This window comes from Zeugodacus cucurbitae, chromosome 3, assembly GCF_028554725.1.
Source record: "Zeugodacus cucurbitae isolate PBARC_wt_2022May chromosome 3, idZeuCucr1.2, whole genome shotgun sequence".
Taxonomy (NCBI): domain Eukaryota; kingdom Metazoa; phylum Arthropoda; class Insecta; order Diptera; family Tephritidae; genus Zeugodacus; species Zeugodacus cucurbitae.
This window is the reverse complement of record NC_071668.1, coordinates 68,073,806-68,092,951: the sequence shown is the minus strand read 5'-3', so window position 1 is coordinate 68,092,951 and position 19,146 is coordinate 68,073,806. Positions and strand designations below refer to the sequence as shown.

At 35.4% G+C, this 19,146-nt stretch overlaps 1 protein-coding gene across 7 annotated transcripts in view; it reads right to left on the bottom strand.

Moving 5' to 3' along the window:
- Positions 1-19,146, bottom strand: part of LOC105214733 (uncharacterized) — a 130,513-nt gene that overhangs the window by 3,264 nt on the left and 108,103 nt on the right. For all 7 annotated transcript variants that reach the window (XM_054228229.1, XM_054228223.1, XM_054228225.1 and 4 more), the window contains 11 exons: positions 16,011-18,710; positions 13,505-13,737; positions 7,728-8,093; positions 7,466-7,661; positions 7,298-7,399; positions 5,614-5,809; positions 5,302-5,490; positions 4,784-4,926; positions 1,067-1,527; positions 848-1,003; positions 633-779 (listed from right to left, as the gene is read on the bottom strand). In XM_054228229.1, coding sequence (XP_054084204.1) covers positions 633-779; positions 848-1,003; positions 1,067-1,527; positions 4,784-4,926; positions 5,302-5,490; positions 5,614-5,809; positions 7,298-7,399; positions 7,466-7,661; positions 7,728-8,093; positions 13,505-13,737; positions 16,011-18,016 — 4,195 coding nt within the window. In that variant the 5' untranslated portion in view covers positions 18,017-18,710. The remainder of the gene's footprint in view (positions 1-632; positions 780-847; positions 1,004-1,066; positions 1,528-4,783; positions 4,927-5,301; positions 5,491-5,613; positions 5,810-7,297; positions 7,400-7,465; positions 7,662-7,727; positions 8,094-13,504; positions 13,738-16,010; positions 18,711-19,146) is intronic.

The window sequence follows — 19,146 nt, the reverse complement described above, 5'->3', positions numbered from 1 at the left end:
CTTCCTACGAAGGTTTTAATCAAACAGAACCGTCTACAAAAATTTCCGCTCAAGTACAACAGATTTACAGGAGGAGTTAAATTTCAAATAAACCGAACCGAACGGTATCAACTCAAGGATTGATTATTATTATTATTTCTACAACAACATTTTTACCTATTTAAAAAAAAATTAGAGCTTTTTGTGGTTCTAGATCCGCTAACTATCTATCTATCTTTCTAAAAGGTTTTCTTGAATTTCATGGTAGCGCTGAAGAGAGTGATTTCGCCGTTCGTTTTTTTGGACCAAATCGGTATAAACATATATCTAACTAAGTCCCTTTCGATGACGTAAACTCGATTATCTTGGTAGTTTGTCTTTAATCATGTAGTGAAATACATCCTGTGATGGCTCTGAGGCATGGGATTCCATTATGATCGTGTTTTTTGGGTCTATGGAAACCAATAATTTAAGCAAATGGGTGAACGAGTACAAAAACAAGCGTTAGTAGTAGAAGGTTTGGTCTATTTTGTCCCAAAGGGTCCTAAAAGGTGTATTTATGCTAAATTCAGAGTCACTGAGAAATATTCCTTAGGACCTCTCACACTGAAACCCGTATAACCTGTTCTTGAAAGACAACTTCACAATATTACCTGTTGTTGTAGCGCCAATCAATGTATTAACACCAGCCTTCGTGTTATTACTCACAGCTTTGGTGGCTGTGGTGGATTTTGGCGTCTTCACCACGACAGTATCCTCATCATCGGCCGGTTTCGTTTGCATTTGTGGGCGTACGACACCTGCGTGGGAGAGGGATTTTATTTACTTTTAGTAAATTATTTACACAAACGATGCTTGTTTTACCGACCTTCGTACAAATCACGATTACTATTATCATCCGGGAACTGATGATGGCGCATGGACTGATCATTGATATTGGAATGCTTGTGCAATTGTGGTATCAAATTCAACCACATTGACAATTTATGACCGCGATAATGACTCTGCACCTCCGCTTTATTACCTAAGAGTATATTAAAGAAATATAGCGAAAGTACAGTTGTACAGCCATTAATATGCGACTTACCCAATTCCAAGTAGAGTTGATTCACCACATCGTAGGCATCCCAAAAGGGCAAATGTTCACCATGACCCAGGCTCGGTTCATCGGCGACAAATCTCAAAGCAGCATTCAGTAATTCATTCGATTCGTTGTTGTTGTTATTATTATTGTTGTTGTTGTTGTTGTTGTGCATATGTCGTTTATAGTAAGCGCGTCGTTCACGCATCGCACCGCTACGTCGCTGATTGTAGATGAGCGCCAAATTGATCGTGCCACTACTCGTGTCCACCAAATTGGCATGTTGCAGACTCAGTTGATGTGGTATGGTGAGATTGAAGAACTTATTGACGGCGTTTAGTGTTTTGAGTGAGGCGCGTTTCACTTTGCCATGATCGAGTTGTTGTGTGGCGGCATTGTAACCCGTTGATCTTGATGCAACTGATGCCGCTATGGATGGTGTGTCTAAACCTGAATGATTTGGATTGCTGAAAGGGCGACAAAGAAGTTAGTGTTGTGTACACGTGGCGTATGAGTAATATACATATATGTGAGATCAAATTGCAGTTACATGGCGTATGAGCGATATTGTAGGAATTTTATACAGTGTTACTTCGTTGAGACGAGAGAATTTTTTTATGTGATAAATTAAAAAAGAAAATAATTGAAAGAAATTACAAAAAATAAAAATCTAGTTATAAATTAAATTTTTTAACTTTTTTTAGACAACGATAACCCTGGCTTTGTGTTTTTTTAATTTTTCTAAAATCAGGTTTTTATACTCTCGCAACATGTTGCACAGAGCATAATAGTTTTGTTCACATAACGGTTGTTTGTGTTACCAAGAAATAAAAGAGCTAGAAATGGGGTTATATATGTATATAAAGGGTGATTTTTTAAGAGCTTGATAACTTTTTAAAAAAAAAAAACGCAAAATCTCAACGGTTCTTTATTTGAAACGTTAGATTGGTTCATGACATTTACTTTTTGAAGATAATTTCATTTAAATGTTGACCGCGGCTGCGTCTTAGGTGGTCCATTCGGAAAGTCCAATTTTGGGCAACTTTTTCGAGCATTTCGGCCGGAATAGCCCGAATTTCTTCGGAAATGTTGTCTTCCAAAGCTGGAATAGTTGCTGGCTTATTTCTGTAGACTTTAGACTTGACGTAGCCCCACAAAAAATAGTCTAAAGGCGTTAAATCGCATGATCTTGGTGGCCAACTTACGGGTCCATTTCTTGAGATGAATTGTTCTCCGAAGTTTTCCCTCAAAATGGCCATAGAATCGCGAGCTGTGTGGCATGTAGCGCCATCTTGTTGAAACCACATGTCAACCAAGTTCAGTTCTTCCATTTTTGGCAACAAAAAGTTTGTTAGCATCGAACGATAGCGATCGCCATTCACCGTAACGTTGCGTCCAACAGCATCTTTGAAAAAATACGGTCCAATGATTCCACCAGCGTACAAACCACACCAAACAGTGCATTTTTCGGGATGCATGGGCAGTTCCTGAACGGCTTCTGGTTGCTCTTCACCCCAAATGCGGCAATTTTGCTTATTTACGTAGCCATTCAACCAGAAATGAGCCTCATCGCTGAACAAAATTTGTCGATAAAAAAGCGGATTTTCACATTTCGAACCGAACACTGATTTTGGTAATAAAATTCAATGATTTGCAAGCGTTGCTCGTTAGTAAGTCTATTCATGATGAAATGTCAAAGCATACTGAGCATCTTTCTCTTTGACACCATGTCTGAAATCCCACGTGATCTGTCAAATACTAATGCATGAAAATCCTAACCTCAAAAAAATCACCCGTTATAAATGATCAGGATGACGAGTGGATTTGAAATCCGGATGTCTGTCCGTCCGTCTGTCCGTGCAAGCGATAACTTGAGTAAAAATTAAGATATCTTAATGAAACTTGGAACACATATTACTTGGCACCCTGAGGAGGTTGCTTTAGATAATGGGCAAAATCGGACCACTGCCACGCCCACAAAATGACGAAAACCGAAAACACATAAAGTGTCATAACTAAGCAATAAATAAAGTTATGAAAATAAAATTTGGAACATAGGATCGCATTAGGGAGGGATGTAATTGTTTTTGAAAAGTGGGCGTGACCCCCAAATAGGTTTTTTGTATATAACCCGCAAACCAATAAAGCTATATAAACCAACCTTTCTGCAATTGTTTCTTTTAGCAATTTACTTATACAGTTCAAAAATGAAAGAAATCGGATAATAACCACGCCCACCTCCCATACGAAAGTTAGGTTGAAAATTACTAAAAGTGGGTTGCCTCACTAACGAAAACCGTCAGATACACTAAATTTTACAGAAGAAATAGCAGAAGGAAGCTTCATTCAGATTTTTTTACAAAATGTAAAATGGGTGTGGCATCGCCCACTTATAGGTCAAAAACCATATCTCAGGAACTACTCGACAGATTTCAATGAAAATCGGTATATAATATTTTCTTGACACCCTGACAACACGGTTAAAAAATGAGCGAAATCGGTTCACGACTACTTTCCTTATAACTCAATTTTGAATTCCATCTTATTCCTTCACTTTATAATGTAAACATAAGAAACTAATGAAGTTAGCGGAATAAAACTTTACACAAATAGTGTATATGATCTGTGGCATCACTTTTGAAAAAATTGTCGAAAACGGATTTTAACTTTTCAAGGCCCCAGATAACGAACATGTTGAACTCAGGGCCATAGGTTAAATTTTAACCGAAAATATGGGTAAATCTCTCAGATAATTTAATGTAATTCAGAGGAAATTGTTTCCTTCCAATGGTGTGTCTCTGTTCCAAAAATTATTAAAATCGGGTCATAGCATCTCCTAGCTCCCATATACATAATTATAGGTTTTTCAAAAACTCGTTGGGCTTTATTCCGAATATATGTATTGGTTAATATGTGATATATCTTAGCAAAATTAAGTGAGCGTATAGTATTGGATATAGTGCACCTTGCTGGTGAAATTGAATGAAATCGGTTCAGGAATTACCTCAGCTCTCATATCTATGTATATATGATGATTTTCGCTATTCTATTAAACTTTGGGTAAATTTGTTATCTTAATAAAATTTCTTCAATAAATTGCGAGAGTATAAAATTTTCGGTTACACCCGAACTTAGCCTTTCCTTATTTGTTATTATTAATTTTATTATTTTCATTATAACTCAATCAAAATAAAAATATAACCTCAAATTATTAAATATATTATAGATTATATTTTTTAGACAGTTGGTAACAATAATAATCAAATTTGTTCACTGTTTATGTAAAAAAGCAAATATTATTTTCCAATAAATAATTTTTCTTAAAATTAAATTGAATTGAGTTAAGAATTGAATCATAGAGGAATGCACTTTTACTAGACAACGGTAACCCTGTTGTTTTTTTTTATAATTTCTTTAATTTTTTATTTATTATAATATTGTTTATATTATTTTCATTAAAACTTGCCTATACAAAAATATAACCTCAAATTATTAAAAATATTTAAATTTTTCAGATACTTGGTAACCCTATTTGCTTTCAATGTGTTCACTGTCTATGTAAAAATTATTTTTAAATTATTTTTAAATAAATAATTTTTACTAAAATGAAATTGATTTTAGCATTTGTGAATCATAGACCACTATATTGATCGTATATATATATACATATGTGTATTAAAACATTGTAAATTTTCTATTTTATTTAATTATCAGCATGCTCACCCCGTTTTCGCAAAATTCGCGAGATAGCGCAGCATAAGGCGACTAATCTGTTTCTCCTGAGTTGTATAGTTGTGCGGGAATAGTGGTGAAATGGGTAATCCTAACCAAAAAGGCACATCTTCACCACGAACGGAACCGGTTCGCTAACGAAGAGATAAAAAATGTCTTATTTAGAAATAAAATAGATTATAATACAATATTTTAAGGTTAACATGAAAAATGCAATAAGTGGAATTGTGGTGAAATCGAAAACTAAAGTTGTAAATATATTTGAAAGTTAAAAATTTGATTTTTTTAAATTAAAAATATTGAAAGTAACAATCTAAGCAACAGATAACATCAGTTATGCCGTATCTTTGCATTATCTTGTATCTATGTAGTTATGATGAAAAATAGAAAAAAATTTAGTTTGATATGAAAGACGTGCTAAGTAGTCTTTCATCTCAAACTAAATTTTATTCTATTTTCCACCATAACCACAGATATACATATATTTTGCTGACTTAATGACCACCCACCTGCGGATACTCCTCTTCGACTGTTCTATGCTTAAAATGTATAAAATAACTGCGACCACCACGTAAACTATGCATATAACCTAGTTTGATCAGCGCTGCTGCAGTGTGCCCATCACTCAAAAAGGAGAGAGTAGCATCACGTGAGCTCAGGGGACTGCGTATAGCCTTTTCCCAATCGGTATATTCATTCTGTAAACAAGTGAATACAAAGAAATAATAATTTTAATGATTTTCAAAAATACGAAATTATCGAAAAATACGACATTTTCGTACTAAATTTATTTTTAATGTTTTTTTTTTGTGCAAACTCACCTTTAACACAGCAAATATTTCATTTAAATGATAATGAAAATTATTACGAACAAATGTTCTTAGTATACGATCACGTCGTGTTTCGTTAAAACCAAATTCCAAATCTTGTGCACTCAAATCCAGATACGATTCCACTGAGGTAAGGCAAAAAATGAGGTCGCGTTTTGGAAAGTTTGCAAATTCAATTCCTGATGTACTATTGGTGGAGTGGAAGAAGTAATAAAATTCAATAATTTTTAAAATATAAAAAAAAAGATTTTAAATAATAAAAAAATAATTTATATAAACGCTAGGGTGGTTTGAAATAAAAAATACTTAAAAAATATTTTCAAATTTTGTAAAAGCGAAGTTGCGTTTCAAAATTTTGATATGAATTTACATTTTTAATTTTAGAAAATTGTATAAAATGAATTGAATATTATATAGTCTCAGGTATGGCGAGCAGTTATGAATATTTAAATATTTTTATTAAAAACCTGTAATTAAGTTCGAATAAGTCGAAATCGAAAATATGGTACAAATTCAAAATTAATTTTTCGATCGTACTTCGAAAATCTTAAAACCTTTCATTTCATTTTATACAAACTTTCAAAATTAATTTAAACTAGAAATAAATTTTTCGATAGTACTTCGAAAATATTAAATCCTCTTTTTATTTTCTATACAAAATTTCGAAAGTAATTCAAATTCGAAATTAATTTTTCGATCGTGTTTCGAAAATTATAAAACTTTTAATTTTAGTTTTCTACAAATTTTCGAAGTTAATTCAAATTCGAAATTATTTTCCGAAAATTTCGTTCGTATTTCGAAAATTTTAAAACTTTTAATCTAATTTTCTACAGACTTTCGAAGTTAATTCAAATTCGAAATTAATTTTTTTTAGTACTTCAAACATTTTCAAACCTTAAATTTCATTTTATGCAATGTTTCGAAATTAATTCAAATTCGAAAATTTCGTTCCTATTTCGAAAATTATAAAACTTTTAATTAAAGTTTGTTTTCTACAAAATTTCGAAGTTAATTCAAATTCGAAATTAATTTTTCGAAAATTTTAAAACTTTCAATTTCATTTTATACAATGTTTCGAAGTTAATTCAAATTCGAAATTAATTTTTCGCTAGTACTTCAAACATTTTCAAACCTTTAATTTCATTTTATACAATGTTTCGAAATTAATTCAAATTCGAAATTATTTTTTCGAAAATTTTGTTCATATTTCGAAAATTTTAAACTCTTAATTTTAGTTTTTTACAAATTTTCGAAGTTGATTAAAATTCGAAATTAACTTTTCGTAAATTTCGAAATTTTTAAAACTTGTAATCTTATTTTCGACAAACTTTCGAAGTTAATTCAAATTGAAATTATTTTTTTCGAAACTTTTGTTCGTTTTTCGAAGATTTTAAAAATTTTAATTTAATTTTCTACAAAATTTCGAAGTTAATTCAACTTCGAAAATTTTCAAATATTTAATTTCATTTTATTAAATAATATTACAAAATTAATGTAATCTCTCTAAATGAAAATTAAAACCGATTTTCATATTTACAATTTTTTCAAATAATTTTCGTATCATTATTAAAAATTTTAATTATTTCTCCAGCATTTAATTATAAATTTAATATTTTTATTTTTCCAAATAACTTGTGAACCACCCTATTAAAAATTTACTATATGTATTAGTTACCTAACAATAGCAGAACCTAAAGGTAACGATAATTCTCCAATTGGATCGGTATTCGGCGATATGACTGTGCCATCGATGAAAGGCGCAAAGCCACTCAAAAATCTAAAATACAAACATTTTTTAATTCAAAAAAATATCTATATTTTCAATAGCAATCATCAAACCCACCGTGGATGATCGATTTTCACGGCTAACAATTCAGCCACCGTCTTCGTGCGCAGACACGGTGCCAAATCATCGTACAACATATCGCCATGACAACCAGTCTGTTCGGCAACGCGGCGCTTTACGAACAACGGATTCTTTTGTATGGCCCACGGTGAGAGCGCAGAGCCACTAACCAACACAGCGCGCTGTACAAGATCTAGAAATGAGATTATTTTATTTATTTTTCATACGCAAACATTTCGACGCCATTTTGTATACATACCGCTAGCCACAGGCGACACCATCAATATATTGGCTAACGCTGCGCCTGTGCTATGTCCGAGCAATGTTATGCGCTGTGGATCACCGCCGAAAGCGGGTAGATTCTCTTTCAGCCAATGTAAACCAGCTACGAGATCCATTAACCCGAAATTTCCCTGCGCGCTCTCTTTCCCGCCCGTTTTGAGGAAACCAAATATGCCGAGCCGAAAGTTAATCGTCACTACGACGATATTACCATGCGCCGCTAACTCCGAACCATCATATGGATTGCCCGAATTCCATTCATACGATTCGCCATGTAAGAGTAGTACGGTGGCGAGTAGCGATGTTGGCGGATCGTGCGTGTGCTCCATGGAGCTGGCGGAGCCTGTGGAGTGAAATGGTGGAATTTTTCATATTTAGAGTATTATATATATTTAGAATATAGTAATTGCTGTTGTAGTCAAAGACTTAAGATTTTTAAATATCAATAAAAAGTGTCATAAAATAAGGGAAAGTTCAGCTAAAGCAGTCGACTTCAAACTTATTTTTACACTTAATGAGAGAATTTAATTCGGTATACATCCGATACACATAGCGGGTATTCTTTTAAAACCCATTTTTAAGTAAGTAAGTTGGTCGTCATCTATCTTGATCCACTCCTCAGAATACCTATTCAATTCTACAGACGTACCAATATTACTAAGGATGGGTTCACCTGGAATTGAACTGACTCCATTTATGATGTAATCTAATTAATAATTTATCGAATTAGCTGTCTAAATTATGATCGTTTCATTTCTTTCAACCTTCATATTAACAACTACCGAATGATTAATGACAATTATATTAGAACGCCTTTACAGAGAATCATAGAGATTCAATTCAATATACATAAGTGCCTTTTTTAACATAGTAAACAGTTATATGTAAAATATTGGAGGGATATACATTTCTCCTTTAGCCTATACTATAACGTTAAATTTGATTTTGTTGGTTCAGTTACGGTTATAGTTTATTATATTGGTTATAACAAAAAGTCTCAATGTTGATCACTTAAAGAAGCTCTATTGTTATTAGGAAAGATACACAGTCGTAATATGGTTTCAATTTATTTTTTTGTGATTTAAGGTCAAGTCTGCACGTGTCCATTAGGGTGGCCCTTATTTTCCAAAGTATTCCGATTCTCGATGGCACCCCCTAGAAATATGCGAATAGCCCAAAAACTAGTATATACAAAGTTTTGGGTCAATCAAAAAAGGTTTAGAGGTTGCGCAAGGAGCTTGAAATCCTGAAAAAATAAGAATTTTTGCCATTTTTATGTCTCCATATTTCAAAGCCACACTATTTGGTTTCCATACCATAATAAGATCTGCATTTTATTACCTTTCCAAAATTACCACAATCTTAAAAATCGGTCGATTGATGATAGAGTTACAGAAATACAAATATGAAAGTAAATTTAATGTGGTGCATTCTCAAGCGTCGCATGCTCGTGATATACCGTTATAACGGTTCTAATGTTATTCTGATTATCTTATTACGGTATGGAAAACCAGTAAAGGATAGTGTGACTTTGAAATATGGAAGTCTGAGACATAAAAATGGCAAAAATTCTTATTTTTTTCAGGATTTCAAGCTCCTTGCGCAACCTCTAAACCTTTTTTAATTGACCCAAAACTTTGTATATACTAGTTTTTGGCCTATTCGCATATTTCTAGGGGGTGCGATCGAGAATCCAGAAACTTTTTTTATCCTCCATACAACTAAGGGCCACCCTAGTGTCCATAGTATTAGGTCTATAACTTTGCTTCCGCCGTTTTCCAATAGATGTCTCTAGGGTCAAACACTGGTCGATTAAATCGATTTTTTATACTCTCGCAACAAAGTTGCTAAGAGAGTATTATAGTTTTGTTCACATAACGGTTGTTTGTAACACCCAAAACTAAACGAGTTAGATATAAGGTTATATATACCAAAGTGATCAGGGTGAAGAGTGGAGTTCAAATCCGTCTGTCTGTCCGTCCGTCCGTCCGTCTGTGCAAGCTGTAACTTGAGTAAAAATTAAGATATCTTAATGAAACTTGGCACACTTATTTCTTGGCACCATAGGAAGGTTGCTTTCGAAAATGGTAAATTAGTATACATAATTTTATGGGTCAAAAACCATATCTACGAAACTACTCGACCGATTTCAATGAAACTTGGTTTGTAATAGTTTACTTACATCCCAATGATATGTTGTGAAAATAGGCCAAATCGCTTCACAACCACGCCTACTTCCCATATACCAGAACTTTGAAGACAATCTGAATCGGTTACTTTACAATATATAAAGTAAGCACTAATGAAGATATCGGTGCAGAATTTTGCACAAATACTATGTTTATAGTGTGGCAGCCCTATTCTAAAAATCGCCGAAATCGGACCATAGGTTTTTAAGGCCCCATATATCGAACACGAGGACCTCGGACAATGGTCAATGGACTTTATACAATATATATGACGAATATGTGGGTCAAATTGTGTATTATATAATATAAATAAAGTTAAATAAATAAATTGCGAGAGTATAAAATGTTCGGTTACACCCAAACTAAGCCCTTCCTTACTTGTTTTATTTTGATCTTGGACATTTGTGTCAACATTAACCCAACAAAATATTTGTAGAGATCTGTTTGCATCCCAAACTTATTCTCAACTGTCAAAATGTCACTTTTTGAGCCGAATTTTCGACATTTGCAGGAAATTTTGCTTTTCTTTTTTAATTCCAAGAAAAGTGCGGTGAGGCTGTCCTAAGTGTTTTTTCACTCAAATTTACAAAAAAACCGCGGAAGCAAAGTTGTAGACCTAATATTATCCAAAAGTTCTTTAAATTATATATTTTCGGCTTTTGGTAATAAATATCTCAGGTTTCACATAGAACTTAATTGAAAAATATTTGTTTATTTAACATCATTATCTGCACTTGCTCTATGTAAACACCTCCTAAGCAATTTTTATATTGAACTTCAAATAAAATGGGGTTCGGTTAAGGTAAGAGATGTACGAGGTGTGTTCAAAAAATAACGCAAATTTTGGCTTTATATACTCTCGCAACAAAAGTTGCCAAGAGAGTATTATAGTTTTGTTCACATAACGGTTGTTTGTGTCACCAAGAAATAAAAGAGTTAGATATGGGGTTATATGTATACGAATGATCAGGATGACGAGTGGAGTTGAAATCCGGATGTCTGCCCGTCCGTCTGTTAAATTTAAAAATGGGCGTGGCATTGCCTACTTATGGGTCAAAAACCATATCTCAGGAACTACTTGACAGATTTCAATGAAATTCGGTATATTATATTTTCTTGACACCCTGATAACATGGACAAAAAATGGACGAAATCGGTTCATAACCACGACTGCTTTCCTAATAACTCCATTTTTAATTCCATCTTATTCCTTCACTTTATAATGTATACATAAGGAACCAATGAAGATAGCGGAATAAAACTTTACACAAATAGTGTATATCATCTCTGGCTTCATTTGTGAAAAAATTGTCGAAAACGGACTATAACTTTTCAAGGCTCCAGATATCGAACATGCTTAACTCAGTGCCTAAGGGTAAATTTTAATCGAAAATATGGGTAAATCTCTGAGATAATTTAATGTGATTCAGAGAAAATTGTTTTCTTCTAATACTGCTCTGTTCCAAATATTATTAAAATCGGGTCATAACATCTTCTAGGTATATAGGTTTATAGGTTTTTTAAAAATACGGTGGGCTTTATTCCGCATATATGTATTGGTTAATATGTGAGATATCTTAGCAAAATTAAGTGAGCGTATAGTCTTGGATATAGTGCACCTTGCAGGTGAAAATGAATGAAATCTGTTCAGGAATTACCTCAGCCCTCATATACTATATATGACGATTTTCGTTATTCTATTAAACTTTATGCCGAATTTATGGGTTAATTTATGTGTTATGTAAATAAAATTTCTTCAATAAATTGCGAGAGTATAAAATGTTCTGTTACATCCGAACTTAGCCCTTCCATACTTGTTTTAATTTTTATCCATTCATCTACTTTAATGTTGTCGCCTTCAAAATAGTAGTCCCAATTCGATATTATGTATATGACAGCGTTTCTTTCAATCGTCGAAACACTTCTTAAACTCGTTTTTTGGGATAGGCTTTGGCTCTTTCAGCGATTTCTCGTATGGTTGCAAAACGACGGCTCTTTAAGGTGCTATTTTCGGAAATAGAAAAGGTCACCCGGAGTGAGATCTGGCGAATATAGGGCCTGAGGCTTCGTTATCGTATTGATTTTGGCCAAGAATCATAATAACAAATGAAAATCGCCAAACTCTACAAAACAAGTTTAACCGCCGCTAAGGCTGCTACAGACAAAATAAGCAATGAAAACAGCTGAAAATTTTATCGTACTTCAAGGACATTAAACTTGACAATTGGACTCTTCGAACCAATGAAATTTTAATTTTTAAAACTCCCGTTATTTTTTTAACATACCACGAAAGATCATAGCTCCGCCTGTTATATTAGTTTTGGAATTACTATAAGATTTTCAAGGCATTTATTCTCTACAACAGGTCTATTAAGCGTATTTAATATTTTTCCAGTGAATGTTGGTCATTAAAAGTAAGGTCCCACGCAAAATATCTGTTTGACGTGAAAGGTGAGTAATATATTGTCCTATAAATCAGTTTCAGTAAATTAGTTATATATTTTTGCTATTTGTAATATATTAAGGGGTTAGGGGTAGTCAGAGACACGATGAGAATTTTCAGTAATTTTTTTGCTATTAAATCATGTTAATTTACAAAAGTAATACTAAGGCATTATTACACAATGTTTTGACTTGAAGTCACGAAATATTTAAAAAAAAATTTATAATTTCCAAAGTTATAGCTGTCTGTGTTGACCCAGTTTCAAAAAAAAGGTCCTTTCGGTGACAATCATAAGTACTTGGAGATTCATCTAAAATCAATGGGATAAAAAAATTAATTTTATAAATAGATAATTCTGGACCGGATCAAAGCTTTTTTTTTCAAAAATTAACAAAATGGCGGTTTCAGGAAATTTTTTTTCTAGATTTTCGGGAAAAAATCAACAGTTAATTGAATTTTGAGTTTCATTAAAATCTACTGAGCGATTATCGAGTTACAGTTGTCACCAGTTCAAAATCATAGTTTTGAGATAAACGCATTTAAAGTTGCTCCCGAGCGTTTTGGAGCGCCCGAACGAACTTTGTTATTTGTCGAATAACTCGAAAAGTAATAATCTGATCAACTTAAAATTTTCAGAGAATATTTTTAAGATATTACACTTAACGAAAATGCAAAAAAAAAATTGATATTTTGAAAATCCTGACTACCCCTAACCCCTTAATAAAAACTGAATCCTAACCTCACTTATCCGTGCTTTTCAAAATTACTTCAAATGTAACATTTTGGAAGTAAAATTTAAATTTCTCAATATTTATGTATATGATATTGGCTAACGACCGAATTTGCAACAACCTACTTATTAAAATTTTTATAATTTTTTTTATAAATAAAATCACTTTTCATCGATTTTTATGACGTTGACTGTCGCGAGGGTATTATCACTTCCACAATGCTTGCAGTAATTGCCATAATAAACTGCAATGCACTACGGAATTGATGACACCGCAGCGTTTGGGCATTACTATTAGCTATTTAATTATTATTATTAATATTACTAACTATTACCTCATTAATTTTTATGTACTTTCTATAATAATCACATTTTGTCTCTATGTTACTTACGTCTTTTGCGTCGATTTTCATATGGAACATAAATATTTAAATATAAACAGTCTTCCGATTGATTGCTCAACAACGGCAGCAACCGACGCAATTGCGCTAAGCGTGCTCGCGGCACTTCCAGCAATGCCTCGGGGCCATTGGGCGGTATGGGCACAGTCTGTGGACATACGGCTGAAAAGCGATCTGCATTCCTGACATTCTTCCAAGTGGATGGCGTGATGGGTGGCATGAATCTGGAATAAAAGCAATACAAAAGATAAACCACTTAATGAATTTCAGTTGAAATGGGGTAAAAGTCTAAGGGGTCATGTAGATGCTTGGTAAAGGTCGAGAAAATAAAAAAAATACTTAATAAATTTCAACAGCGCTTTCACTTCCAAGAGAAATATAGTAAATAGACAGTTCGAGTTGTTTATTTTTTTTTCGAAGAATCCGATTTTAATGGTAGGTGTTTTTTGACTTTAAGATCATAGATCCTTATTTAATACCTTATATAAATTATATTTTTTTTAATTACTTTACCGAAAACCATATATAATTTTTTTTTTTCGATTTCAGTTTTAAGGGTTACAAGTTGCAATGACTTAGGTTACATTTTCTCGAAGAATCCAAGGACCAGAGGGAAAGCAAGTAAGTTCTAGAGTTTCAGTTCGGTCATCATTATATTCTGCTCTCACAAGACCAATCGTGGTGATGTAGAGCAAAGCCTCTAGAAGTATTCGCAAGATTGATCGAAATATTTATTTTCTAAACATGACGGTCGAATTTGTCAGAAAGTTACTAAGGGAAAAACTAAAATTTATAGAAAATATGGCTGAACTCAGATTGGTATAATATTTGCGAAATGGCCGTAGCGTCGTCCACTTTTAGGTCTAAAACTATATCTCAGGAACTACTCGACCAATTTCAATTAAATTTGGTACATAATATTCTCATTCTCTTGACACCCTAATATTACTGATGAAAAATATTACCGAGCGAAATCGTCCGGATACCGGTTAACAACAGCGTTTACTTGTCATATAACACAATTTTGAACTCCATCAGATTCGTTCACTTTACAATAAATACAGTATGAACCCATGAAAGTAACGGAACAAAATTGCATTTGAGATATTACACTACTTATATAAAATTGTCGAAATCGGACTATAAAATTTCAAGTCCCCAGATATCAAACATGAAAACCTCATTGACAATGAATATTTTATTTGAACTCGTTTTGGATTGGTCCTGTGACCGGGAAACCGAGACTACTGGGGAAATTAAGGCAACGTTCTCCTTCCCCAGCAGAGAAGATTGGACCAACGATACAATCATAGATAGTAGCAACGGTGTAATCTATATATTCACTGACGGATCAAAAGGTGAAACAGGAACGGGAGCAGGCTTCTTCTGTAAATACCCAATTCGGTATTTCAATCTGAGATTGTCGGACTATGGGAAGGCGCTAGGTGGGTCTGCGCTCAAACAAACAGGTCCATCTACTTTCTTGTGAATAGCCAAGCCGCGATTAAGGCTATCCGCTGCGCCAATACAAAGTCTCAATGTGTCAGATCATGCAAAGAGACAATTAATAGACTAGCGGGAGATAACTCAATTAGAATTATCTGGGTACCCGGTCATATAGGAATAGAGGGAAACGAAAAAGCAGATGAGTTGGCTCGCTCAGAAGTAGCTGGGAGCACAGTTCCCCTAAACTGCCCCAGACCTTTCAGTTCTCTCAAGCGCTGCCTAAAGCAATGGATGCTACGGGAATATCTCAGGTCCTGGAACATGTACAACACGAGTCGTACCACAAAGCTACTATGGGGTAGTGTTGGCACTGGACAGACCAAAAAACTTCTTACTTTAAGCAAAAGAGAACATAAGATGTATCACAGGGGTCATCACGGGGCACCTACCTCTAAGAGGCCACCTCCAGAGACTTGGCATAGTGGAATCGGCTGAATGCAGGACGCGCGCGAAACATGATGAGACACTAGAGCATTATCTCTGTGAATGTCGTTTAAGAATAGATACCTTCCAAGGCTCCCATTACTCAAATCTGAGAGAAATTGGGCAGCAGGGATGAAATAAACTCAGAAACTTCGTTAAATCGACTGAGTTGATCAGGTGACGCTTATCAGGGTACCTTCGAGGAGCACAATGGGCCTAATAATGCCCAAAGTGCGGCCGTTTGCGGTCAGGCTCTCTTCGCCTCCCTTTTCAACCAACTAACCAAGTGAACTTCAAATTTTAGATACAATGTAGCTTGGTAGGGAAATCGGTTCAAGAATTACCCTAGCCCTCATATACTAACTATATATGATGAATTTCGTTATTCTAGTAGCCTTTATGCCGAATTTATGGGTCAAATGGTATGTACTCATAATAAAATTACAAAAATAAATTCCGAGAGTATGAAATATTCGGTTACAACCGAACGTTGTTCTACCTTACTTTGTTAAAATACAAATTTTTCGCTAAATAAATTCAAATTAATTTAAAAAATTATTCCACTCACCTCAAACTACCGACTGGCGGCGACGCATACGGTATACCCAAGTACGCTTCAACCATCGGACTCGAACGCACCACAATGCCGCGCAGCAGACCGTATTTCGTCTTCACCGTATTCGCACTCAACTTGACGCTGCCGTGAAAACACTCAGTGCCATGCCACAATGAAGATAACAAAATCAGCACAGTGAGTGAGCGATGTAACAACGGTAATGAACGACACTGCCAACGCCAGCGGCAGACACGAAAGCGATGCGTGATAAAATGAAAGTGACAAAAACATTGCGACAACAACGCGACGAGGTGCTGAGCGAAACCGCAAGTGATATTTGTGAATTTTTCTACCAGTCGTCGTCGTTGTTGTTGTTGGCGTTTTGCATTTTGTTGTAGCTGCATGTGCAGCGGCGCTGCTGTTGGTTGCTGCATGAGTTGCGGTTGGGCGCGAATATGTGTTTGTGGTTGCAGTTGAGGTGGCGCGAGTGATGCGGCTGGTTGTGACAATGTGTGGGTGTCGGCTAACTGTAGTTGCGGTTGTGGTTGTTGTGTCTGTGCTTGTGCGTGCTTAGTTTGCGGCGTCGTCGTCTGCAGCGGTTGTGTGGGTGTTGAGGGAGACGCTTCTAGTGACAGCTCTGGCACTCGCGCTGTCATCAGTGTTGTTGTTGTGGATGCTGTTGCTGTAGTTGTTTTAGCTATATGCTTTCGTAAGCTTTGCACTAATCGACAGCTGACAACAGCTGCCATGACGCTTCGGCAGTTTTGTAAACGCTTATGAAATAGTACATTTTTGTTTGATTGTTGCTTAGGAATTTGTAGAAATCTCTTTAATGATATCAGTCTTATAATGCAAATTCCTTGAATAACTAGTTGCAGTTGTTGTATGAGTGGCGTTGTATAGCTGAAGCTTAGGCTGTCAATGCTATGCGCTCGACAACAACTAGGCTTTGGTGAGTTACGGCGGCAGCTGCGGCTGCGGCTGCGACTTCTTCTGCGTTTTCTACAGTTATATGTTTTTTTGATTGCTGCTGCAATGATTTTGATCGTTGTGTTCGTGTGTGTGTGGATGAAATGGCATTTTGTCGTTGGTGTTGGCGAAAGCTCAATGGAAATTATTTTTGATTTTGCTGCTGCTGTTGTTGTTGTTTCTGCTGATTTTATTATTGTTGTTGTTGTTAATGCTGCAGTTGCTGTTGTTGTTGTTTCTGTTGATGAAGATGTTAATGTTGTTGTGGTGAATGTTGTTTCTGCTGCTTTTGTTGTTGTTGTTGTTTTTGAAACTGATGTTGTTGTTGTTGCTGCTGTTCTTCTTATTTCTACTGTTTTTCTTATTTCTGCTGTATTTCCCCTCCGCATTGCAACACCTTGCATGCTAATTAAGTCACTTGTAAAATGCTCGCCAAACCAACTTGTCACCAACAACACACCACCCACTAAATGCTGCTGCAACAACAAGCATAAAACCAATAGCGTTGCAGACAATTTATGCCACTTACTGCCCTTCTGTTTTTCTCCGCACTTATTGTTGTTGTATTGGCCGGCCACTGTTTGCTGATTGCCCACCGTGTCGTTCGATATTTGGTCACAGCTGCCAACGTGACTGATTGCTTGCACAAACATCAATTCATTGCAGTTGATTTTGGTGATGATGTTTGATTTGAGCACATCAATGTGGCAGCTACAGCGAAGTCGGCTGCTGTGTGCCGAGTTGCTGGTGCGACATGGCGTATACGCAACTTCACTTCGGCTGCTTTCAATTGGCCTACCTGACGTATACGCAACCTCTGGTGTTATTGCTGTTGGTTGGTTCAAATTGCTGCTTGTTGTTATTGTAGTCGCATTTTGTACAACAACTTTACTGCTGCTACCATCACTGCTGGTTGCACATGGCGTATACGCAACATTAATTGCAGGCGTGCGCTTGCTGCTGCCTTCACTTCTGTTTCCACTGCCATCTCTTGTGCTTCCACTACCGTTACTCCTGCTACCTTCCGTAAAGTAATTAAGTATAAACATACAGTATATATGCAAGAGATTAAAGTAAATATTTAGTTGTCTGATAGCTGATTGCAGCTGACAACGGCCAATGCTATATGCTGCTGCAGCTGCTTTGGTGCGCTGCAATGGCCAAGAAGCCAATGCACGTTGGCGCCACAACCATTGTTGATGCCGCTGCCACAACCAAGTCCAACGCCGCCAGTAGCACAACTCCACTGTGTGGCGGCTATTACCGTTATTGCTGTTGCTTGAACTGCGCTTTCTATTGTTGTTGTTGTTGCTGCTGTTGTTAGTGCTTTTACCGCACCAACGGCTGTGCGTAATTGTTCTTGCTGCTGCTGCTGCTGCTCCGGCACTGACACCCGTCAGTGCCGTGGTCAAATCAACTTCATTTTCACTGTTGTCGTGTGTAATGTCAACTTCGTGCGTCTCGCTTTTATCGACATGCTGTCGCCGTGTTACTTTGATTTCAAATATTATATAATTTATGCAGTGCGTTCGTTGCGTTCAAAAAATTCCGAATGCACTTTTTTGGAAATTTCGTTTTTTACGAATTTTTTATTTGTTTTCAGTTTGTTTGCTGGCACTTCCGTTCGCTCTTTTATAACCTTGTAATTACGGCGCTCTTTCGTTGGCAATTTATTTTAGTTCGCAATTATTTTTTTTGTTGTAATTTAAATGTTGTTGTTTTTTGTTGTTGATTTTTCTGCTGCTGCAAATTGAAAAGCGAAAATGTGGGGGAGAAGTATTAGAATAAAAACCGTTGCACTTAATTAAAGAACTTTTTAGTTTGCTTTGTTGTTGTTGTTTAACTTGTTTTTTTTTTAGTTTTATTTTTTAATTTTTGTTTTCATTTTCTTTTTTTTTCAATTTACAAGGCTACAGCTAGTTGCATGTGTTTGTAGTTGTTCAGTGAGTGTAATGTGTTTAAAAAAGTTGTTGTTGTCTGCGTCTATGTTGTTGGGTGACACCTTCTCGGCAGCGAGTTTGAGTGCAGACTGTGCGACCGAGATTAGTTGCACCAGCTTAAGTAGCCTCGGCAGCGGCATTTTGGTCGGCATGCGACCGCATAATAGTGCCGTTAGCCAGCAGCAATGTTGCTTAGTTGTATGCATAATGTGCACAGAAGGTAAGTAAGTAAGTGGGCA